Source organism: Orbicella faveolata, unplaced genomic scaffold (genome assembly GCF_042242905.1).
Source record: "Orbicella faveolata isolate gen_17 unplaced genomic scaffold, um_ofav_v1 contig_12, whole genome shotgun sequence".
Lineage (NCBI taxonomy): Eukaryota > Metazoa > Cnidaria > Anthozoa > Scleractinia > Merulinidae > Orbicella > Orbicella faveolata.
This window is the reverse complement of record NW_028301539.1, coordinates 2,004,715-2,026,725: the sequence shown is the minus strand read 5'-3', so window position 1 is coordinate 2,026,725 and position 22,011 is coordinate 2,004,715. Positions and strand designations below refer to the sequence as shown.

At 38.4% G+C, this 22,011-nt stretch overlaps 2 protein-coding genes and 1 pseudogene across 3 annotated transcripts; 1 reads left to right on the top strand and 2 right to left on the bottom strand.

Annotated features, from left to right (window-relative positions):
* Positions 1-46: 46 nt before the first annotated feature.
* On the bottom strand, positions 47-7,648 carry LOC110067551 (eukaryotic translation initiation factor 5A-1-like). Its single transcript, XM_020774896.2, has 4 exons — positions 7,587-7,648; positions 5,648-5,823; positions 3,854-3,958; positions 47-1,582 (listed from the first exon to the last, which is right to left on the bottom strand). The coding sequence occupies exons 2-4, from the start codon at positions 5,810-5,812 to the stop codon at positions 1,388-1,390; spliced, it is 465 nt and encodes a 154-aa protein (XP_020630555.1). The 5' UTR covers positions 5,813-5,823; positions 7,587-7,648; the 3' UTR covers positions 47-1,387.
* Positions 7,649-8,934: 1,286 nt separating this feature from the next.
* Positions 8,935-18,962, top strand: LOC149116084 (prolyl 4-hydroxylase subunit alpha-1-like; annotated as a pseudogene). Its single transcript, XR_016203442.1, has 12 exons — positions 8,935-9,031; positions 9,377-9,415; positions 9,817-9,986; positions 10,534-10,704; positions 11,173-11,243; positions 11,547-11,652; positions 11,972-12,025; positions 12,596-12,659; positions 12,781-12,794; positions 13,250-13,318; positions 13,948-14,044; positions 15,027-18,962. The product of XR_016203442.1 is annotated as a prolyl 4-hydroxylase subunit alpha-1-like (transcript).
* LOC149116083 (eukaryotic translation initiation factor 5A-1-like) lies at positions 15,514-21,833 on the bottom strand. The gene is made up of 4 exons (XM_089281988.1): positions 21,747-21,833; positions 18,398-18,576; positions 17,382-17,486; positions 15,514-16,003 (listed from the first exon to the last, which is right to left on the bottom strand). The coding sequence occupies exons 2-4, from the start codon at positions 18,563-18,565 to the stop codon at positions 15,809-15,811; spliced, it is 468 nt and encodes a 155-aa protein (XP_089138114.1). The 5' UTR covers positions 18,566-18,576; positions 21,747-21,833; the 3' UTR covers positions 15,514-15,808.
* Between the last annotated feature and the right edge of the window lie 178 nt (positions 21,834-22,011).

Below are 22,011 nucleotides of genomic sequence, written 5' to 3'. Positions count from 1 at the left end.
TGCACCATTGTTTTTGTCACTCCTTAGGAAAAAACTGAATATCAACCAGGTTTTAAGGCATTTTAATTGCAAAATTCGCGAAATAAGTACTTGCTAAATAAGTGAACATTTCATATACTTTTCGGGGACACAATGTCAAAATATTTCCGACCCACAGCAAGGTCTAAACTACTTGACCAAATATAAGCAACCTAACAAAGACGTTGACAAAACTTTTGACTAACTCCCTTCCAATCTTGGCATTTAACTCTTTCAGCACAGAACACCGAATAATTCTACACAATCCATATTTCAATTTCTAATAGAAAATTTGATCAAGGCAAAATAGCACAATTTTGACAGGCTGCTCTGAAGACAAAATTGACCTCGTGTTCTTAGGCCTTATGGATTTACACATAGCACTGATCAAAGAACTTAATTAATGATGATAGCAAGTGGTCCAGACTGAAAGAGTTAAGTTTTTGTACTGTACAACACACACGCTGATAACTCACATCAGTATCCCCAGTTGTAATTATTTGTTATACTTTTCCTTTCTGGTAGAATTAATCAGCCACCTACATTGGCCAACAAAAACTAAGTGCAACATAGCTACTTGATAAATGAGACTACTAGCACAAGCTTCTGTTGGCTCACAATCCACAGAAACCAAGCACCAGTGTGCTAATTGTTCAAGCATAAAACCAGTGCCTAAAGCTCATTCATTCCAAACTTTCAACTGGAAAGTGTTAAACATCAACATAGCTCAGAGTTTACACCAGAGAAGAATGTTTTCAAAATGCATTCATAAAATTTAGGTCTGGTTCAAGTCTTGGACTTCTGAAATACTCCAGTTTAGAACTTAAGTAGAAGCAAGGGAAACATTGGCAAAGCAAATTAATGTTTCATTGAAATACAAACCATGACATATTCTTTTAATAGAAGAAATTGTTATCTCATTAGAACTGAAAACATTACACCATTTAGTTTAACTTTGAAGTTTTCAATGGAAAAATTAAACCTGGTGTTAGACTATTCAGGTTATTCTCGCTTCTTGGAAAGAATAGTCCTGCAATTTTAACAGTAATAAGAAGATACCAGACAGACAAAACTCGGGTCTTTAATTACATGATATAATTATTGACTGCTAGAGTTGCTTCCATTTTGAACAAACACTTTCATCCTAAACAATGCAAGAATTGCTCAGAAACTACCTAAAGCTTATAATTCACAATAAGCTTAATTTTATTGACAGGAACTTGGTAACTAAACTTATTGTGTATCAGTTCAAGAGTTTGCAGGATCAAGAAAAGAAGAAGAGCAATAATATTAGTTTTTTTCTAGTGCCTTATCAGAGTGGTCTGTTTTTACTGTCCAAAACATTGATTGCAAACAGCTGCATATCCATCTATTTGGTCAATGGTTTAGTACCAACTACAGCCTCCTCTCCCATTGCCTTGAGAACTGTTAACATCAGCTGCTCATCATTGTCAAATTTGACTTGTATTTCTTTTCCCAAGTCCCCCTCTGGTAACTTTAAGTCATCACGTGTCTCATTGTCATCATTCATTAAAGACAGGTACCCTTCATCTATGTTTGTTAGCTGAAAAAAGAGTAGAGCAATCAAATTCAAGTCAAACTTATCAGTGAATAATAATTATTACATACCACCATGTGCTGCTGTGAAGGGTGTGGTTTTCAGGGAGAAATCAGACACTCTTGCGGTGTTTCCGCCAGAGGGCGCCTTTGCAGGAATCCCACGTTACGATCAGAGATGGCCCCCAGAAAAACTAAAAAAGGGCCAATTTGGCCCTTTCCTTTCACAAGACTGCAGGCTTAACACAGGCATAATAATTTAAAAGCCATCCCAGGGCTCGAAATTGTGATCGATATATCAAAATTTCTGATTTAGTCGCCATGATGGCGGCTACATTTCTCTGTGTCAACGATCAATAACGGCTATTTTGTCGCACATTAGGTCCTTCTAGAAAATTATATTGAAAGATCTTTGCTTCTAAAACATTCAACATAAGAAAAGAAGTCAATCGATCCTTTTGCTTTGCTGTATTGATTCTCTCACATTGGAAAACTTACAAATGGCTGACCGTGTTTGAAATTGCCCTATATTGCCTTGCAAACCCTTGATCACTGACTACATCATGTATGCCTAAGGATTGTTCTCTTGTTATGCACAGATCCTTCATACTAGTATCTGATTCAAAAGAAGCTTTATTGAGTAGAAACACTTCAAAAAGCACTTACTATTAAATTTTATCATAGATCCTAATAAACTGCTTTATTTTCTTTGGTACCCTGATGTATTTTTTCAATCTGTAGCTTTCAATTTATTGGCCCCTTTCCTAAAAAATTGGCCCCTAAAAAAGATCTTCAGGGGCCACTTTGGCCCTCAAGTAAAATTTTCTGGCTGAAACACTGCTCTTGGTCTAGAGTAGGGTATAATTTACGAGGAAAGTGGCCAGAGTATAAGTAATTTAGTCTAAAATGGAGTTCTTTACCTGGGGTTATGCAGTAATAGAAATTGAAACTTGGAAGTGACTGTAAGATATTGGTTTAGTTACCATATGTTGGACTATGATAGTGATAAAGTTTCTGCATTGGAAATAGCAAGTCTGGGATAGCGTAGGCATTTTTGGGCTAGTCTAAAATAGGGTTACAAAATCAAGCTGATCATGGTCTAGTATAGGGTAAGGGTTTCAGTGTCTCAGTGGCATACCCCTACCCAAAGATTTACAGAGTACACCCCACCTCCCAAGATTTTCCCCCAAATGCTGTTAACAGTTCTTGGCCCTTTGGGAACTAGCCTTTGTAGGCTAGGGTGCCCAGCAGTCAAGCTCAGGAAAAATAATGATAATAAACAAACAACTTTATGATTATGCTATTTATTAATGATTTATTAGTTAATTACTGAAAGGCAATCGAGTGCTGCTAGAGCACTGCCTCAAGAGATAAAAGGTCATTTATTTCTGAGGGGGAGATTGGGGTTTGCAGTATTACAGTATTTGACAATTTTTCTTGCAGAATTTCGCTAATTTTAATTTCTAATTGCGGTATTGCGGTATTCTGCCTGAACCTGTGGGATGCATTTTTTTTTAGCATTTTGGACTTACTAAAAATTATCCTCCAAGTCCTTAAACATTTTCTGAGCCTTTTCCAGTTTCAATCGGAAAAGGGTAAGTTATTTTTTGTTAATTATTAACCAACGTGCCAACGGATGTTACTTATTTTGTCTAAATCAAAAATAACCTGACATAACATTCATTAAGAAATTCCTAATTGCTATTTCTGTGTTATTAATGCTCTAAACCTGACATACAGAGTAGTGGTTTTGGTATGATACAGAGTTTCGACTTGGCATTGAAGTGTTGCGGTAATTGGCAATGTTTTATGCGATACTCCAGTATTTGCTGAACTTTTTTGTGGTATAACGGTGTTCAGAACCCCCCAATGTCCCCCTCATTTCTAGAGGCAGAGCACAAATTCAGTAGTAGCAGTAGTGGAAGCAGCAGCACCGGCCAGGGTTGTCTTAAGTTTTGAGTCAATTATAGCCTTGATCTTCACCCTTGTAACAAACTTGTTAACTTTTAGGTGGATCATATCAACTACAGTACACATCAAGGACCCATCAAACATACTCAGCTGAAGCAGGTGTTATGGGTTATGAGCCTTATTAACAGCCCTGCTAGCAGTACATTGTGTGCGTGTGTGCATAGTCTTGTCAAGGAATGGCAAATAAATGTTTTACAGACACACGGAGACCTGAAGAAAACCATTTTTTGGCTCAAGTCCATGATCTCTCCACAATTAGAGACATCAGGAGTATAAAATGGCAATCATTTTTCCCTCCTAAACTTACCTGATAATCGTTACGAGAAACATGTGGGACATCCATATTGTGGGTTGAAGGACAGATATCTTCATACTTCTTCCCAGTAAAAATATCTATGCCTACCAGATGGACCTTTAAAAGATAATGCAAAATTATTTTAGAGGAAAGCATTTCAGCAAAATCCCTTAACTGTTAGCTGGTACTACAACATTTACTCATGATTTATTGATGGGGTAATCTCAAAATATGTGAATAAAACAATATTATTTTGATATCAAAAAATTCCGGAGGTAATGACCATCTGACAATAGCAACAAAATTTCGGTGGCTAGAAGATTTTTTTTCTAAGACTATAGGAGATGGCTGGAATTTAAGGCTATAAGACCCAGGGCTAACAGTCTATGCAGCTATGACGACATCATTGATCCTCGCTCAGTTGATATTCTTCATATCTTTCTCAGCATTTCAAATACATGATCTTTCATATATTCACTCATGTCTATGCATCTGCGAACATGACCTCCCCCTATCTCTCTACCTGAGAAGGAAGCAGTGTTTCCGCCAGCGCGCCATTGCGAGAATTCCACGTTGTGAAATTTTCTGGCTGAAACACTAAGAAGGGCATGATAAATTTATTTAATAGATTGCATAGAGTGGTTTTCAATTGAGTGTCAAAAGTAATCAGCAATTACTTTGGTTTTGGTTTTACTACCACTTGAGATTGGCCAAGCAGTCTGGTTGGTAAGTAGAGTCAAACCTGTATATAACAGCCCTGTACATAGTGGTCACCCTGTGTATAATGGTCACTGAACAACTTCCCAAAAATTGTCCCTTATATTTACTGTTAAGTTGACCTGCATATAATGGTCACCTGTACATAACGGATGTGGTCACCCTTTAGACTTCATGAACCCACAATTTCATTATCTTTTACCTGTATATAACGGTCACGTAATTGGGTTACAGTTAACGAATAATGACAAGCTTTATTCATCAGCGCATCAAATAGCAGCCACCAAGGCAGGGGTCTCACAAAAATACAAATATTAGTACTAAACACAACTACTAATACACGTCATCATCTACGTCCGGCACATGCTTGCAGCAGATAACATTAAAGTGCCGTCATTTGTAAACAATAGTTATTGTAACTGTAACAACACAAGCGTACCACACTGTTTTCACTTTCGTCATAGTTCCCTGATCATAACACTGTACTATACTTATCTGTTTCAAATTGTTGTCAATAAATGTAAATTGAGTGATTTTCCACTTAAAAACGTTGGTCATTAGCTTTCAGTAGATTTCTACTGCACCTTCCTGAAAGTACACCACAGACGTTTTAAGGGCCTTTTTTATTACGTTTGTTGCATTGCTGTTACTCGTTATTGTCAATAAAATGTAAATTGAGTGATTATTTGCAAATAAAAATGCTATTTATTGACTTCCAGGAGAGTTTAAAGGAAACCTGTGTATAATGCTCACCTGGCTATTCCCCAAGGGTGACCGTTATATACAGGTTTGACTGTAATGGGTTTGGTTTTGGTTCAGTTGAAAACCGCTCTATAAAAAAATTTATATTTCAAGCTATATGTTGTTCAGTTCCCTGACATGTGCCTTCCGGAACTGTAGGAGTCATGTAGGGCTATCAACTCTCTGCTGTATAGAAATCTCAAATGGTCAACCATACAAAACACTTAACAACTGAGAGTTTCAATAGCTGCCCAAACTAAAAAAAGCACTAGATATCACTCTCTTAAAATAAACTCTTCATGTTCAAGAAGATAGCATACACAGGTTAAGTGGAAAGTGATTATGAACCTTGGCATGGCCATGCTTTCCAGTCTTTGAAGTCGACATCTCCACTATTTTGCAGGGACGGCCTTTAATGACAACATGACCATTTTTACGCAGAGCCGAGCACTGCTGGGGATATGTAGCTGAAGCACCAGAATCTCCAGCCCCTACAAAATCCTCGTCAGACATGGTAACAGACACTGAAAAGTCAAACAATCAGTACCATTGAACTGTGACAAAAGAATTCTCCATCCAGCTTACTGCAGGGCTATAACTTGGCAGTCGCTAGGTCACCAGTAATGACTTAAAACCTACCAGGGTGACTAGAAATCAGCTCTTACATGGAGTAGAAGACACAGATGACATAAAACAATAGAAAAGAACAGGACAAAAGAACAAGGAATACAATAAAGACAATAGGTTTGTGAGGCGGTGTTCTACTGGGATGTGTCGTGTGTCTTCTGCACCAAGGAGCTGAAATTGAGGTTTATTTGCCCTATATGCAACTATGATAGAAAATAATTGAAAGCAATGTAAATTTGTGATGTATGAAATTCAAATAAAAAGGCAACAATCCACAGTTAAATTGCACCACCTTTCTTTTCTCTTCCCCTTAACTCTAACTTCACCTACTGCAGTGAATGTTTAGTTCATAAGTGGAAAATTCCAAGGGAAATCCACAGCGAGACCCTGTTTTGATTTCCCAGTTGCCAAGTGCAGTTCATTTTACTTTGCATGCGCTATTGCTTCCACAACAGAGCACAGCAAAATGTGGAGATCTCTCTGGTTGTAAGCCTCCAACAACCAATAAACTGAAGCATAAGGAAGATGTTCAGGAGACCAACAAAAAATACCACAATTATGATTATCGTGAACACTTCAAAGCAGTTGAACAAAAGGGAAGATGTGGCTGGCTCTCCATGTTTAGTTCTTTCTCGTTTTCAATTAATTTGAGGGAAAATTGGATATCTACTATAAATAGGAACTTTCGTGAAAAATTCAGGAAAAAATGAAACCTGTTAATGGGATGAGGGAGAAAATGTGAAAATTTTAAGGATACAGGAGTACATGACTTGTATTTAGCCCCAACCTTTGAAGGCCTTCATCATTGTCTGGTACTGAACTGAACTGAACTTACCTACGTCTCAACTACACTATGCCAAGTTCAATTAACTTTTTCACCAAATTAAATCGATCCTTTAGCTTAATTTTAAGTCGACAGCAAACTTTTAAAAAATGATAGTCAACGAGGAGGAACTAGACAAACTATGATTAAATTTTCTCTAAAAGCTAAATACCAAAATAGACCAAAACTGGCCAACCCTCGAACAGGCAGGCATCTTTCCTGAGTCAGCTATAATTTACCTGGGTGTATTCTTCGTTCTAGTAGGCTTTTTACGATATTTGGATTGGAATTCAATTTTGTGTTACTCAATATATGCCATCGAAAAAGTTCATACTGCCAGGTTTCTTCCGCCGCTAAATTGCCCACAGCAAAACATCCATACAAATACAAAATAAGAAAAGCAAAAAGGTACAATGTACTATTTATAACGTTGGCGTTGATCGAGAAATAAGCTTAGTTCTCATCACGTGCGGAGGCCGCGCGCTTTTACCGGCCGGTTGGAAATTCTCTTTTCTGCCGGTAAAAAGAAACGAATGAAAAACTTTACGAGATAGGAATTTCACAGCAGTAGCCTTATAAGGCGCTACATTTCCAGTCACTTTGAACATCGACCCATAAAGTAACGAAACCAAGCCATTTCATTGTATCATGTGGATCTTTAGAGCGAAGACGAAGAAGCGACCCTACATTTTATAACCGGATTACAAAGAGCAAGACGGCGATAATTTACCAGTGGAATGTTGAAAAAAGGGTAAAAAGAAAAAATGGACTCGGGGTTCTACACTAGAGACTCAAAACGGAGTTCTAAGGATATAAAACACTGAATGAAATACTTACGGTGGTCGACAGAGCTTCTCGCAACGTGGTTCGGAAAAGGAAAGCGACGAGTTCTGCGCAACCTAAGAGGGGGTGCAAATCAATTGTTAGATTGCCCAGACCATGACGGAAGTAACTCTGAAATTTTAGGGTGTGTGACGGATGTAACATCATCCATTAGCAAAGCTCTCTTTCTGAGAAAAATATACGCAAGTCTTATTTAAAGCGATTTTTGTTGAACAGTAAAAAGATTATTTTGCGATCTTATAGCATTCTTTTCTTCGGCCATAGCATGTTTTTTTTTTCTAAAGGTCTCTTAACATCTGAAAAAAAGCCTCGCGCACATACCTTGGAAGACTGGGTATTAGTGAGTCCCATCGATGCTGGGAGAGTGGCAAAGTTGTTGGGTCAGGTAAGTATGTTCCGTTTTCTCTACTTCAAATACCACAGTTGTTACAATGGAAGCTCCAATAGCTTTCATTGTTCAGGTTGTGTACCTTGTATTTTTGCACTGTACTGTTGTGGAATCTTTTATTACAGAATGACGAGTTTGGTTGTTGATATCGACAAAGATTCCCTTGAGCGCCTCCGTAGAAACTAAAATCTTAATTTAAGAATTTTCGTCTTACCTCAGCACCAGAACAAAAGCTGACGTAAGTTGTCAGCTATTATTCTGGTGCTGAGGTAAGACGAAAAATCCTAAATTAAGATTTTAGTTATTACTCTCTAGAGACCTCTAAAAGTTTGAATATTGTTGTCTAATTCTGTGTTCAGTTCTCGGACTAAATTGTGATCGTGTACTGTGGAGGCTATAATAAAACTCTCGCGGTTTTGACTAAGAAAATCTTTTGGATATTATAGAATTTCATCATGTCGTCGTATGATTTCCATGTTGTGTACGCGATACAAGCTAATTTAAGCTTATACATTGCTCAGTTGCAGAACCAGGACAATTGCAGGGCCTCATACTTTTTTGATACCTTCCTGTCATGATCAATGATCATCCTAATAAATGGGACAACTCTAATATTCCTCAGACTCTTTTGAAGCAAAATTTGTCCAGAAAATTACCAGGCATTTTAATCTGTGGCCTGTGGACCCAACCGAATAATAATGGGCAACTTTTCTTGGAACTTACCACACAGCAATATATGACATTGCAAATTGAAGATCACGATCATTGTGAATGTTGCTATTTGTGTTTCAAGTCGTGGCAACATGTTTTGCAAAGTTCATGTGAATAAACCTTTCTCAACAACTTGCATCAGTCATAAAAAAACACTTTTCAACTTGCCATGATAAACATTTGGTGGACAACAAGTTGCAAGATATTTTGAATATTGACAGGCTGAAAATATATTTTAGGAATATGACATCAAGAGGGCAAAGTGAGACACAAAAGTTGAAGCAGAACCTAGGTGAACAGCTTGATCGCCTTGTAGCCCAGCTGTCAGATTTAGAAGAATGCAAGTAAGTTTGTTTGAAAACTCTTTTTTTTGAAAGTTTGAAAGTGGCAAGCTGGTACATTTTCTTGAATGATTGTCACTAAGGCAGTAGGGTTTAGGTTGTAGGTTCCTTCAAAGCATTACTTTAAGGCAGTCAAATGTTAATATTATATCCTCCAACTGATATTGTAAGTAAATTAACTTAAATTATTAGCAGAGCTTCATGGTGGCCAAGTGCAGCACCATGACTATAGGAAGAAATACTATGAAATACAATGAGGGGTGGGATTGGGGGAGTAGAACCGACGCCAGGGCTTGCCTCTTAACAGCTTCTGTGTCTCTTATTTCCACAGGTCGGACTTTGAGACGACGCGATTATACACACCAAAGATATTCTTGGACAAGGTAGTATTATATTGAATCAACATTTCATGCACGTAATTCTGCAAGAGCAGGCCACAATGTCTTTTTCTGATCTAATATATTCTGGCTTAAAAGGTAAATAATTTAGATCATCAAAAACTAGGGTGCTTTTCTGTTCTAATCGCTACAGTTCGTTATTGATGTAAAATCGTGCGCCATGCACGAATAATATCAAAGCAACAATCCAGTAGGCCTGGGCTCTAAGCCGAGGGGCTGGAGGACACGGTTGAGTAAACTTCCTGTTTACTACTCTTTTCTCTCTCAGCACCTTAACCCTACTGTCCCTTCTACTTCCGCTTTTCTCAGTGCCCCCTGACCCCACCTCCCCCCCACCCTCTCCCGCCTTAAGGAATGACACTTATCAGACAAATTGCTTTATTTAGATCCCACAATTAAACAGGCCCATATTAACCTTGGACACTTCAAGACAGAGCAGCTACAACGCAGCACACACAGCCATTGGTCGGCAAAGACCACGGTGAGCAACAACAAGAAGAGAAAGAGTGACTCCATGTTCACGTATGAGTGCCTCTGCTGAGGAGAATCTCAGAAGGTTGGTGACCTTGCTTGTTAAGAAGAGATTTGTTCTATACTTTTGCTATGAGCTTTACGAGATATCATTGATGCTTATGGATAGGTGGAAGAACAAGCTGATGCCACGCTTCTCTTGTTCTCCGGCAAATGAATTCTCGCCTGCGCAATTTAACAATCATCTTGCGAAAGTGTGCGGAATATTGCCCTTTTTAAAAAACTGGATCGATAGATAATGCAATTCGAGAGTTTTCATCGGCCTAGCCATCATGGGCTATGAGCCAGTATGCCATGCTCTACAAATATGGTAAGCGTGCAAGTGGGGCATTCTTATTTTTACTTTAGTTTAGTTTTCTATATTTTGAGGGCGTTTTTAATAAAACAATTATCCTTGTTGGATATGAGATGGTTAGAGCCAACTCGGTGCTACGCGCACGTTTTATTGGCTATCTACCATCTTGTATCCAACAAGCGCGAGTGGAATAGTTGTTAAGTATTTAGCCCATGGAGCTAACTAAAATAAACTGGGTCTAACTTTGATATACTATAATTTTGAATTTGGTTTGTAGTCTCGGGTAGAAAGAGACAAGCTGATGTGTTACTACAATAAAAATCTCCCATCACAGCTACTGAAGCCTGTTAAAGTGGAGATGTTAAATTTGGACCCAGATCTCTACCTGTTTCATGACATCATCACAGACAGCGAGATTGAGCATGTAAAAAAGTTAGCTAAACCTCAAGTGAGTGTCTTTAACTCGACTCAGCTGTTGTCAGTAATGATTGATTGTAGCGCCTCGAGCGCTGATTTAGATTTTGTGGCTCTAGACGGGCTCTTATTTTTGCTACGGGGGCCCTCACTGGAAGGGTGCACTCATTTAAAAAGTGGAGCTCGAGGGGGGAGTGCTTAATAGAGAAGAGATACTTACTGGAACGAAGGTGCTAAATAGTTTGCTACAGTATACAAAAACCAGAGAGCTTTTAATGCTATGTTACTTAACTTAACGGTGAGAAATTCCCGAAACAGATGCCAGTGATGCCAGTGTTTGAAGAAAAAATTCAGAGTTGCTATGTTGCACGACAAATAAAATAGACGTTGACGCAAATCGTGTCGCAACAAATTTACGATTGATGTTGTAAGAGACTTTGTCCACGCTGCCTTGGTTACGTTGTTTTGTTCTTCTATTCGTCATGTATTTATTTTAATTTAGCTCAAGAGGGCCATTGTCACAAATTCAACCACTGGGAATCAGTTAGCAGCAGAATATAGGATTAGTCAAAGGTGAGAATTCAGGCTAAGAAAATATGAAAAGCTGGAATTGTAATTCAGTAAAACTATACTAGGGAACCACTGCATGTGCATAACAACAAATGTACAAGGTCAGTTCGTGATTCCTTCTTATTGGTTATGAAAACCTTGTCTGAACACACTGACCAATCAAATGATAGCAAAAAGGCAGTGCAGAAACGAAAAGTTAAAAAGAAATGGCTGGAGAAAAGGGCGCGAAAATTAACAGGCAGCGCCCAGCATAAAACATGAACAGCGTATTTGTGTAGATAAAATTTTTCTTGTTTATGTTGTCAGTGCCTGGATTGAAGATAGCACTTCTCCAGTTGTCAGAAGAATAAGTCAAAGGATCGAAACCATAACAGGGTTGTCTCTTGATCCCAAACACACAGAGCCGTTACAGGTAAGAATTCTGAGGAAGTTAAAATGCACGCTTGTTTCTCTTGTTCTCTTGTTTCTCCTTGTTTCAATGCTCCTTCGGGAAGTTTGGAAAGCACTCAAGAAGCCAGAGTTGCTTGAGCTCCCAGCTTCACCTTGAGTGACTGTTATACTTCTTTCGTGCTCTTGAAACTTTCTGGGTGTATGACAACTCAATATAATTCACTCTAAAGTTTCCAATAAAATTTAATTCCTTGAAAAGTGACACTCCGTTCAGTAACGTACATAGATCAGCGAAAGTTATAATAGTACATGAAGTAATGACTCAATTTTGTATTTTTAAGGTGGCTAACTATGGGATTGGAGGGCATTATGAGCCACATCACGACTTCATCCAGGTGGGTCAACAAGCAGGTATAAATCTTTTTCTTTTCCTCTCTGGGAGAATAGGGCCATCGACTCTGCATGTCTCCCGCTCTGCTCTGTCTCTCACAGCGGTGACAGCCTCTGTCCAGGTGTATGGCAAAATCTAGCTTGTGAACAGGTTCCGGCTGGAAGGGTCTAACCGCAGCTGGAAAGGCCAAGAAAGAACTAGCTGAGAGTGAAGTGCCCGGGGGGGAGGGGGTTGGGTGGGTCGGGGGATTTGGCGACGAGGCTTCTCCCCTCCTCAGTCCCACTCCTTTCTCCCTTCTATCTGCTTTCTTCCCTCTCTTTTCGCCCCGTCCTCGACTAGAGAGCCTGTCCACAGGCAAGGCCAAACCAATATTCTGTTTTTAGCTCTTTCTCCACAATTCTCTTCCATGTCTCCTTTGGCCGCCCTCTACTCTTACAACTTTGATGAATTGTCCTGTAAGTTTGCTTCTTTTGGAAAAAAAAAGCTTTCGAAAGAGACTGCTTACATTCCTTACAGTATCCTGTCAAACATTCTAATTGTGAATTAGCAAATATTATTCTTTTATTATTACCAGAACACAGATGGATTCCTTCCAGCAAACGAAACTGGAGATAGGATTTCTACAGTTCTCTGTCTATGTGAGTACCGTGACTGCATTTATCTGTTAGAAATTCACGATGACCGTACGGGGAAACTATTTGCTTAGAGATTGTCGCTCTTTATTTATTTATTTATTTATTTATTTATTTATTTATTGAGGGTATCACACAACAGTAATCTGAACTCAGCTCTGAACATCCTTGGGGAATTCCCTTATAAGAACGACCACATCAATCACCTAGCCTACAATAGGCCATATTCATATTCTCGGTATTAGACTGGAACTAGCTAGCAATGGAACCAAATTTGGGAAAATATTTGCATTTGAAAAGACACTCCGCATTAGCCTTGGTTGCAAGCTAGTTCCAGTCCAATACTGAGAACACGTGATGTATTTTGAGACGACCTCTTAGTCGTATCTAGTGCGCTGGCCTCAATTCTATTTTTATGCTCTAGAGGTGCCAAATCTGAAAAAAAAAAAGATCATAAAGAATTCTGACCCTCTTTTTTTAAAAAAGGAACAATAATCAGCTTCCATCAATCTGAAATATTAAATATTTCTGCCAACTGGGCCGCTTGACTCTCTGTTTACCAATTCACATGTGAAAGCGTTTTCCTTTACTTTTAGTTGAGTGACGTAGATGCTGGAGGTGTAACAGTGTTTTTAGACATAGAAGAAGTGGTTTATCCTCGAAAGGTTTGTGGCATTCAAGGATTTAAAGTAACAAATGCTGCTTTAGGCTTAACTTGATGCACAACCCCCAGAGTCCAGTCCCCGCTCCATCGAACCCTGTTCCCAGGGCCATTGAAAAAAGGGAAAAGCAAATAATAATTATAATTATAATAATAATAATAATAATAATAATAATAATAATAATAATAATAATAATAATAATAATAATAATCAGCTTTGTTTATTGAGGGTAGCACACAACAGTAATCACTGAAAAACCAGTGGCACTCATATAAATATTTACAGAATAAAAAGATGACGTGTTAAGAATTAAAAATATAGAAATATTTAACAATAATATAAAAAACTAAGACACACTAAAATGGGAACGAGGCTGTTCAATCCTGGCCTCCTCAGTTTTCTCACTTGACTTCTGACGCAGATAGGGTCGAAGAAGACCTTAGTTAGTTACCCACGAGTTACCCCATTTTATCTCGATTTAAGTAAATGTTAGTGATCAATGTCTTTCTTCCGAAAGCTGTTAGGTAATACCCAAAAACTTCTTCCGGACAAGATTCTGAGACGCACTAAATTAACCGTTGGAACAGAAAAAAAAAATCAACCGTGATTCTTATTCTCTTGCACTTCGATAGGGCGATGCAGTATTCTGGTACAATCTCGGCATGGATGGCCATCCCGATGACAAAATACGACACGCCGCTTGCCCTGTGATCGTTGGCTCAAAATGGGGTAAATATTATCAGAATTTTAAAATATGAGCAGTGTTTAAAACATAGCTGGGTCATCTTGTGTGTTGAAAATGAAAACGGTTGCGAGAAAACTGGAAGCTGGAACATTTTTCATTAAACCATTTGTTCTCCTGCGCGTCTTCCGCAATCTTTGTATTTTTGCGTGTGCCCCCATTCAACGCATAAGGACTATAAAGAGTAGAAGGCAGGACTACTCCATACGGCAGTAATAAAAGAGAGACCCAAAAGTTGGAAGTGAAATCGTAACTAGGGCGGTTTTACATTGGGTGCCGTAAAGCCAAAACTAATAAATACTCCAGCCAATCACTAAGGACACAGACAATACAGTGCACCAATCAAAACTCGAAGTTATTACATGTAGCTGACGGAAAGCGCGGGAAAACGAGCGCGAGCGAGTCACAGTTGGCTTAGGTTTTACTTCTGACTGGAAGAAAACATGACGCTAATTTTTTGAGCTAATCATGTAACATACCGTAGTGATGCAAAACCAGTTACTTTTTTACAATCACTGTCTAATTTCTAGCGCACTGATTGGCTCATTTTTATCATCAGTAAGAGTACAGACGGATAAAGTTTTAAATTATGCAAGCTTTCAAGTTCAACTTTCAGCTGTCAAACTGTCAACTTTTTAACCAATGAGATTTTATTGACTTTTTTAAGTAGCCAATCAAAAAAGGGAAAAGCTATTGACAATGTTCGCGTCATTTTGAATAAAATTCACTTACCTTTGTTTACGGCAACTTTACGGCGTCTTTTCCCCTCATTTATACCCGGCATTTGACCATTTTCGGGTCTTGTTATTGTAAAAAACAAATTGACGTCAGTTTTTTATGCGCATAAAAAAACTGACGTCAATTTGTTAATTCGACACTCAAAATGAAAACTGCTTCGAAGTAAAAAATTTGTCTCATATGGTATCTGGTCACAATCAGATAATTATCACCTGCTTTTTTCTGTTTTAGTTTCAAACAAGTGGATCAACGAACGAGGAGAAGAGTTTCGTCGACCATGTATCCCTACGTAAATGTAAAGTCGATTTTTTTTTTTTGCGATATTTGAATAAAACAAACAAACAAGCGTTCTGAACAGGTTCGTGTACCTAACTCTTTTGTCGGGAGGGAGTAACGTGTTTTCATTTGCTGTACCGTGAGCCCCTTCCGATTACCAGCCCGGTAAACCATCCAGTTTTTAATCCTTTCTAACAGGTCTTAATTTACCTGAACTGGCGACAACCGGCGTAGCAAATTAATGTTTCATTGAAATACAAACCATGACATATTCTTTTAATAGAAGAAATTGTTATCTCATTAAAACTGAAAACATTACACCATTTAGTTTAACTTTGAAGTTTTCAATGGAAAAATTAAACTTGGTGTTAGATTGTACAGGTTATTCTCGCTTCTTGCAAAGGATAGTCCTGCCATTTTAACAGTAATAAGATACCAGACAGACAAAAACTCGGGTCTTTAATTACATGATATAATTACTGACTGCTAGAGTTGCTTCCATTTTGAACATACACTTTCATCCTAAACAACGCAAGAAACTACCTAAAGCTTATAATTCACAATAAGCTTAATTTTATTGACAGGAACTTGGTAACTAAACTTACTGTGTATCAGTTCAAGAGTTTGCAGGATTAAGGAAAGAAGAAGAGCAATAACATTAGTTTTTTTCTAGTGCCTTATCAGAGTGGTCTGTTTTTACTGTCCAAAACATTGATTGCAAACAGCTGCATATCCATCTATTTGGTCAATGTTTTAGTACCAATTACAGCCTCCTCTCCCATTGCCTTGAGAACTGTTAACATCTGCTGCTCATCATTGTCAAATTTGGTTTGTATTTCTTTTCCCAAGTCCCCCTCTGGTAACTTTAAGTCATCACATGTCTCATTGTCATCATCCATTAAAGACAGGTACCCTTCATCTATGTTTGTTACCTAAAAAAAGAGTAGAGCAATCAAATTCAAGTCAAACTTATCAGTGAATTACATACCACCATGTGCTGCTGTGAAGGGTGTGGTTTTCAGGGAGAAATCAGACACTCTTGTTGGACTATGATAGTGATTAAGTTTCTGCATTGGAAATAGCTAGTCTGGGATAGGGTAGGGATTTTTGGCGCTGCTCTAGAATAGGGTTACAAAATCAAGCTGATCATGGTCTAGTATAAGGTAAGGGTTTCAGCGACCCAGTGGCATACCCCTACCAAAAGACTAGCAGAGTACCCCCCCCCCCCCCCGCAGGGATTTCCCCCCACACACTGTTAACAGTACTTAACCCTTTGGGAACCCGCCTTTATAGGCTAAGGTTCCCGGCAGTCAAGCTCAGGAAAAATAATGATAATAAACAAACAACTTTATAACTATGCAATCGAGTGCCGCTAGAGCACTGCCTTAAGAAATAAAAGGTCATTTATTTCCGAGGGGGAGATTGGGGTTTGCGGCATTGCAGTATTTGGCAATTTTTCTTGCGGAACTTCACTAATTTTCATTGCTAATCGCGGTACAGCACTATTCCGCCCAAACCTGTGGGATGCATCTTTTTAGCATTTTGGACTTATTAAAAATTACCCTCCAAGTCCTTAAACATTTTCTGAGCCTTTTCCAGTTTCCAATCGGAAAAGGGTAAGTTGTTTTTTGTTAATTATTAACCAACATGCCAACGGATGTTACTTATTTTGTCTGAATCAAAAATAACCTGACATAACATTCATAACAAATTCCAAATTGTTATTTCTGTGCTATTAATGCTCTAAACCTGACATACAGAGTAGTGGCTTTGGTATGATACAGAGTTTTGACTTGGTATTGAAGTGTTGCGGTATTTGGCAATTTTTTATCCAATATTGGAGTATTTGGTGAACTTTTTTGTGGTATTGCAGTGTTCAGAACCCCCAAATGTCCCCCTCATTTCTAGAGGCAGAGCACAAATTCAGTAGTAGCAGTAGTAGCAGCCGCAGCACCAGTCAGGGCTGTCATAACTTTTGAGTCAATTGTAGCCTTAATCTTCACACCCATAACAAAATTGTTAGCTTTTAGGTGGATTGTATCAACTACAGTCCAGTTCACCTGCAACATCAAGGGCCCATCAAACACACTCAGCCACAGCAGGTGTTATGGGTTATGAGCCTCATTAACAGCCCTGCTAGCAGTACATTGTGTGCGTGTGTGCACCTTCTTGTCAAGGAATGGCAAATAAATGTTTTCCAGACACACAGAGACCTTGAAGAAAACCAGTTTTGCCCCAAGTCTATGATCTCTCCACAATTAGAGACATCAGGAGTATAAAATGGCAATCATTTTCCCCTCAAAAACCTACCTGATAATCACTACGATAAACACGTGGAACATCCATATTGTGGGTTGAAGGACAGATATCTTCATACTTCTTCCCAGTAAAAATATCTAAGGCTACCAGATGGACCTTTAAAAGATAATGCAAAATTATTTTAGAGGAAAGCATTTCAGCAAAATCCCTTGACTGTTAGATGGTACTACAACATTTACTCATGATTTATTGATGGGGTAATCTCAAAATATGTGAATAAAACAATATTATTTTGATATCGAAAAATTCTGGAAGCAATGCCCATCTGAAATTAGCAACTAAATTTCAGTGGCTAGAATATTTTCTTTCCAAGACTATAGGAGATGGCTGGAATTTTAGGCTATAAGACCCAGGGCTAACAGTCTATGCAGCTATGACGACATCATTGATCCTTGCTCAGTTGATATTCTTCATATCTTTCTCAGCATTTCAAATACATGATCTTTCATATATTCACTCATGTCTATGCATCTGTGAACATGACCTCCCCCTATCTCTCTACCTGAGAAGGAGGCAGTGTTTCTACCAGAACACGCCATTGCGAGAATTCCATGTTGTGAAATTTTCCGGCTGAAACACTGAGGACGGCATGATAAATTTATTTAATAGATTGCATAGAGTGGTTTTCAATTGAGTGTCAAAAGTAATCAGCAATTACTTTGGTTTTGGTTTTACTGCCATTAGAGACTGGCCGAGCAGTCTGGTTGGTAAGTAATTGGTTTGGTTTTGGTTCAGTTGAAAACCACTCTATAAAAAAAAATTATATTTCAAACTATGTGTTGTTCAGTTCCATGACATATGCCTTCTTGAACTCTGGGAGTCAGGTAGGGCTATCAACTCTCTGCTGTATAGAAATCTCAAATGGTCAACCATACAAAACACTTAACAACTGAGAGTTTCAATAGCTGCCCAAACTGAAAAAGAGCACTAGATATCACTCTTTTATAATAAACTCTTCATGTTCAAGAAGATAGCATACACAGGTTAAGTGGAAAGTGATTATGAACCTTGGCATGGCCATGCTTTCCAGTCTTCGAAGTCGACATCTCCACTATTTTGCAAGGACGGCCTTTAATGACAACATGACCATTTTTACGAAGAGCCGAGCACTGTTGGGGAAATGTAGCTGAAGCACCAGAATCTCCAGCCCCTTCATAATCATCCTGGTCAGACATGGTAACAGACACTGAAAAGTCAAACAATCAGTAACATTTAACTGTGACAAAAGAATTCTCCATCTAGCTCACTGCAGGGCTATAACTTGGCAGTCACTAGGTCACCAGTAATGACTTAAAACCTACCAGGGTGACTAGAAATCAGCTCTTACATGGAGTAGAAGACACAGATGACGTAAAACAATAGAAAAGAACAGGACAAAAGAACGAGGAATACAATAAAGACAATAGGTTTGTGAGGCGGTGTTCTACTGGGATGTGTCGTGTGTCTTCTGCACCAAGGAGGTGAAATCGAGGTTTATTTGCCCAATATGCAACTATGATACAAAATAATTGAAAGCAATGTAAATTTGTAACGTATGAAATTCAAATAAAAAGAAAACAATCCACAGTTAAATTACACCACCTTTCTTTTCTCTTCCCCTTAACTCTAACTTCACCTACTGCAGTGAATGTTTAGTTTGTAAGCGGAAAATTCCAAGGGAAATCCACAGCGAGACCCTGTTTTGATTTCCCAGTTGCCAAGTGCAGTTCATTTTACTTTGCATGCGCTATTGCTTCCACAACAGAGCACAGCAAAATGTGGAGATCTCTCTGGTTGTAAGCCTCCAACAACCAATAAACCGAAGCATAAGGAAGATGTTCAGGAGACCAAAAAAAAATACCACAATTATGAATATCATGAACAATTCAAAGCAGTTGAACAAAAGGGAAGATGTGGCTGGCTCTCCATGTTTAGTTCTTTCTCGTTTTCAATTAATTTGAGGGAAAATGGGATATCTACTATAAATAGCAACTTTTGTGAAAAATTCAGGAAAAAATGAAACCTGTTAATGGGACGAGGGAGAAAATGTGAAAATTTTAAGGATACAGGAGTACATGACTTGTATTTAGCCCCAACCTTTGAAGACCTTCATCATTGTCTGGTACTGAACTGAACTTACCTACGTCTCAACTACACTATGCCAAGTTCAATTAACTCTTCCACCAAATTAAATTGATCCTTTAGCTTAATGTTAAGTTGACAGTAAACTTTTAAAAAATGATAGTCAACGAGGAGGAACTAGACAAACTATGATTAAATTTCTCTAAAAGCTAAATAGCAAAATAGACCAAAACTGGCCAACCCTCGAACAGGCAGGCATCTTTTCTGAGTCAGCTATAATTTACCTGGGTGTATTCTTCATTCTAGTAGTTTTTTTTTTACGATATTTGGATTGGAATTCAATTTTGTATTACTCAATATATGCCATCGAAAAAGTTCATACTGCTACGTTTCTTCCGCCGCTAAATTGCCCACAGCAAAACATCCATACAAATATAAAATAAGAAAAGCAAAAAGGTACAATGTACTATTGATAACCTTTGCGTTGATCGAGAAGTAAGCTTAGTTCTCATCACGTGCAGAGGTCGCGCGCTTTTACTGGCTGGTTGGAAATTCTCTTTTCTCCCGGTAAAAAGTAAGGAATGAAAAACTTTACGAGATAGGCAAAACTGGAATGGAAAGATTTCCGTATAACCCCATACATTTATTATGCATGCAGAATTATTAATTATGTATGCACTCTATTGTTTTTGAAGACAATAGCAACTCCCTAAGGTATTGAATATATACATTGATAATTACTACTTACTGTGTGAATAAAAGACAATTTGATTGCGTGTTGTGGCGCGCTATCGCGCATTGGCTTTTCGCCAACTCTTTTTGTCCCTTAGCTCCATTCCTCTCTCTTTTTCTTCTCCATATTATCCAGGCTCCTCATGGATTTTTTTTTCCCTTTTTTTTCTTGTACCCCATCAGGTCTCGAACCACTTACCTTTTGCACACCTCTCACTTACCAGTCTCTCTTCTACACCACTACACTACGAGGTTCAGTTGAGAATTACCCCTTCAAAATATAATTTTTATTTTACTTGACTTTTCCAAAAAATCAACATTACAATTTACTTATTCATGTGTTTAATGCATGTTGCACGCTGCACGAAAATATGCATCGCATGTGTGGGTCCCTGGTGAATAAAAGGGGGGGGGGGGGTGATTTCTTTCTTTCTCCCAATCGCTTCTCACAGTCAACCACAGCACACCCAGCACATTGAAAATACATGGTGGGGAGTCAAACAAAGTATGCCTCGTAGACGAACATCCAAAGATCTCTTCGAAAGCTATCTACAGCAATGGTTGTGGCGTCAGCACTATGGAGCTGATCTTTTTGGAAACATTATCAAGCATATCGCCGACTTATACGAAGTGCGCAAAGATGCGTAAATTGTTCCTCTTACCACTGTATGCACTATTCGTGATCTGATCGCCACTTCATGGAGGAAAGAAACAAAATACACATCGCATGGGTCTGAATTTGAGGAAGGAAATCAAGGGGGAAAAAACGCGACGAGACGCGACAGGTAAGCTAGAATTTTATTTCACTTTGTTTCCATTTACAAAATTAGTACAATAGTCGCTAACCCGCGCCACAGATTATAGCTAACCGCAAGCAGCCGGTTTTGCTTAGGCCTAAAACAGTATTTTTAAGCTTTTTTAAACTAGCGAACAGGTCTAAATCGCTATTCTTTTAAGCAGTTTTAAGCCTGCGCTCAGTTTAAAAATACGGTAAATGCGCCCAAAATTATGAAATTTCGTTTCGGTTTTCCGTAATTTAGACCTAACACTCGTAAAATTAAGTCTCCAAGAAATCGTTCCGTTTTTGCGTATTTTAGATAGAAAATTCGAAAAAAAGTCTAAGTCTAAAAGTATGCGACACTTAAAAAAAAATGGTAACATTTAGAGTTATTCAAATCAGATAAGTCTCAAAGGAGCGCTATTGTTTTCGCTATTGTTTAGTTAAACAAAGAACCGTATGCATAATAAATGTTGGGGTTATACGGAAATCTTGCCAATGGAATTTTCACAGTAGTAGCCTTAGAAGGCGCTACATTTCCAGTCACTTTGAACATCGACCCATAAAGCAAGGAAACCAAGCCATTTCATTGTATCATGTGGATCTTTAGAGCAAAGACGAAGAAGCGACCCTAGATTTTATAACCGGATTATAAAGAGTAAGACGGCGATAATTTACCAGTGGAATGTTGAAAAAAGGGTATAAAGAAAAAATGGACTCGGGGTTCTACACTAGAGACTCAAAACGGAGTTCTAAGGATATAAAACACTGAATGAAATACTTACGGTGGTCGACAGAGCTTCTCGCAACGTAGTTCGGAAAAGGGAGGCGACGAGTTCTGCTTACCCTAAGAGGGGGTGCAAATCAATTGTTAGATTGCCCAGACCATGACGGAAGTAACTCTGAAATTTTAGGGTGTGTGACGGATGTAACATCATCCATTAGCAAAGCTCTCTTTCTGAGAAAAATACATGCAAGTGTTATTTAAAGCGATTTTTGTTGAACAGTAAAAAGATTATTTTGCGATCTTATAGCATTCTTTTCTTCGGT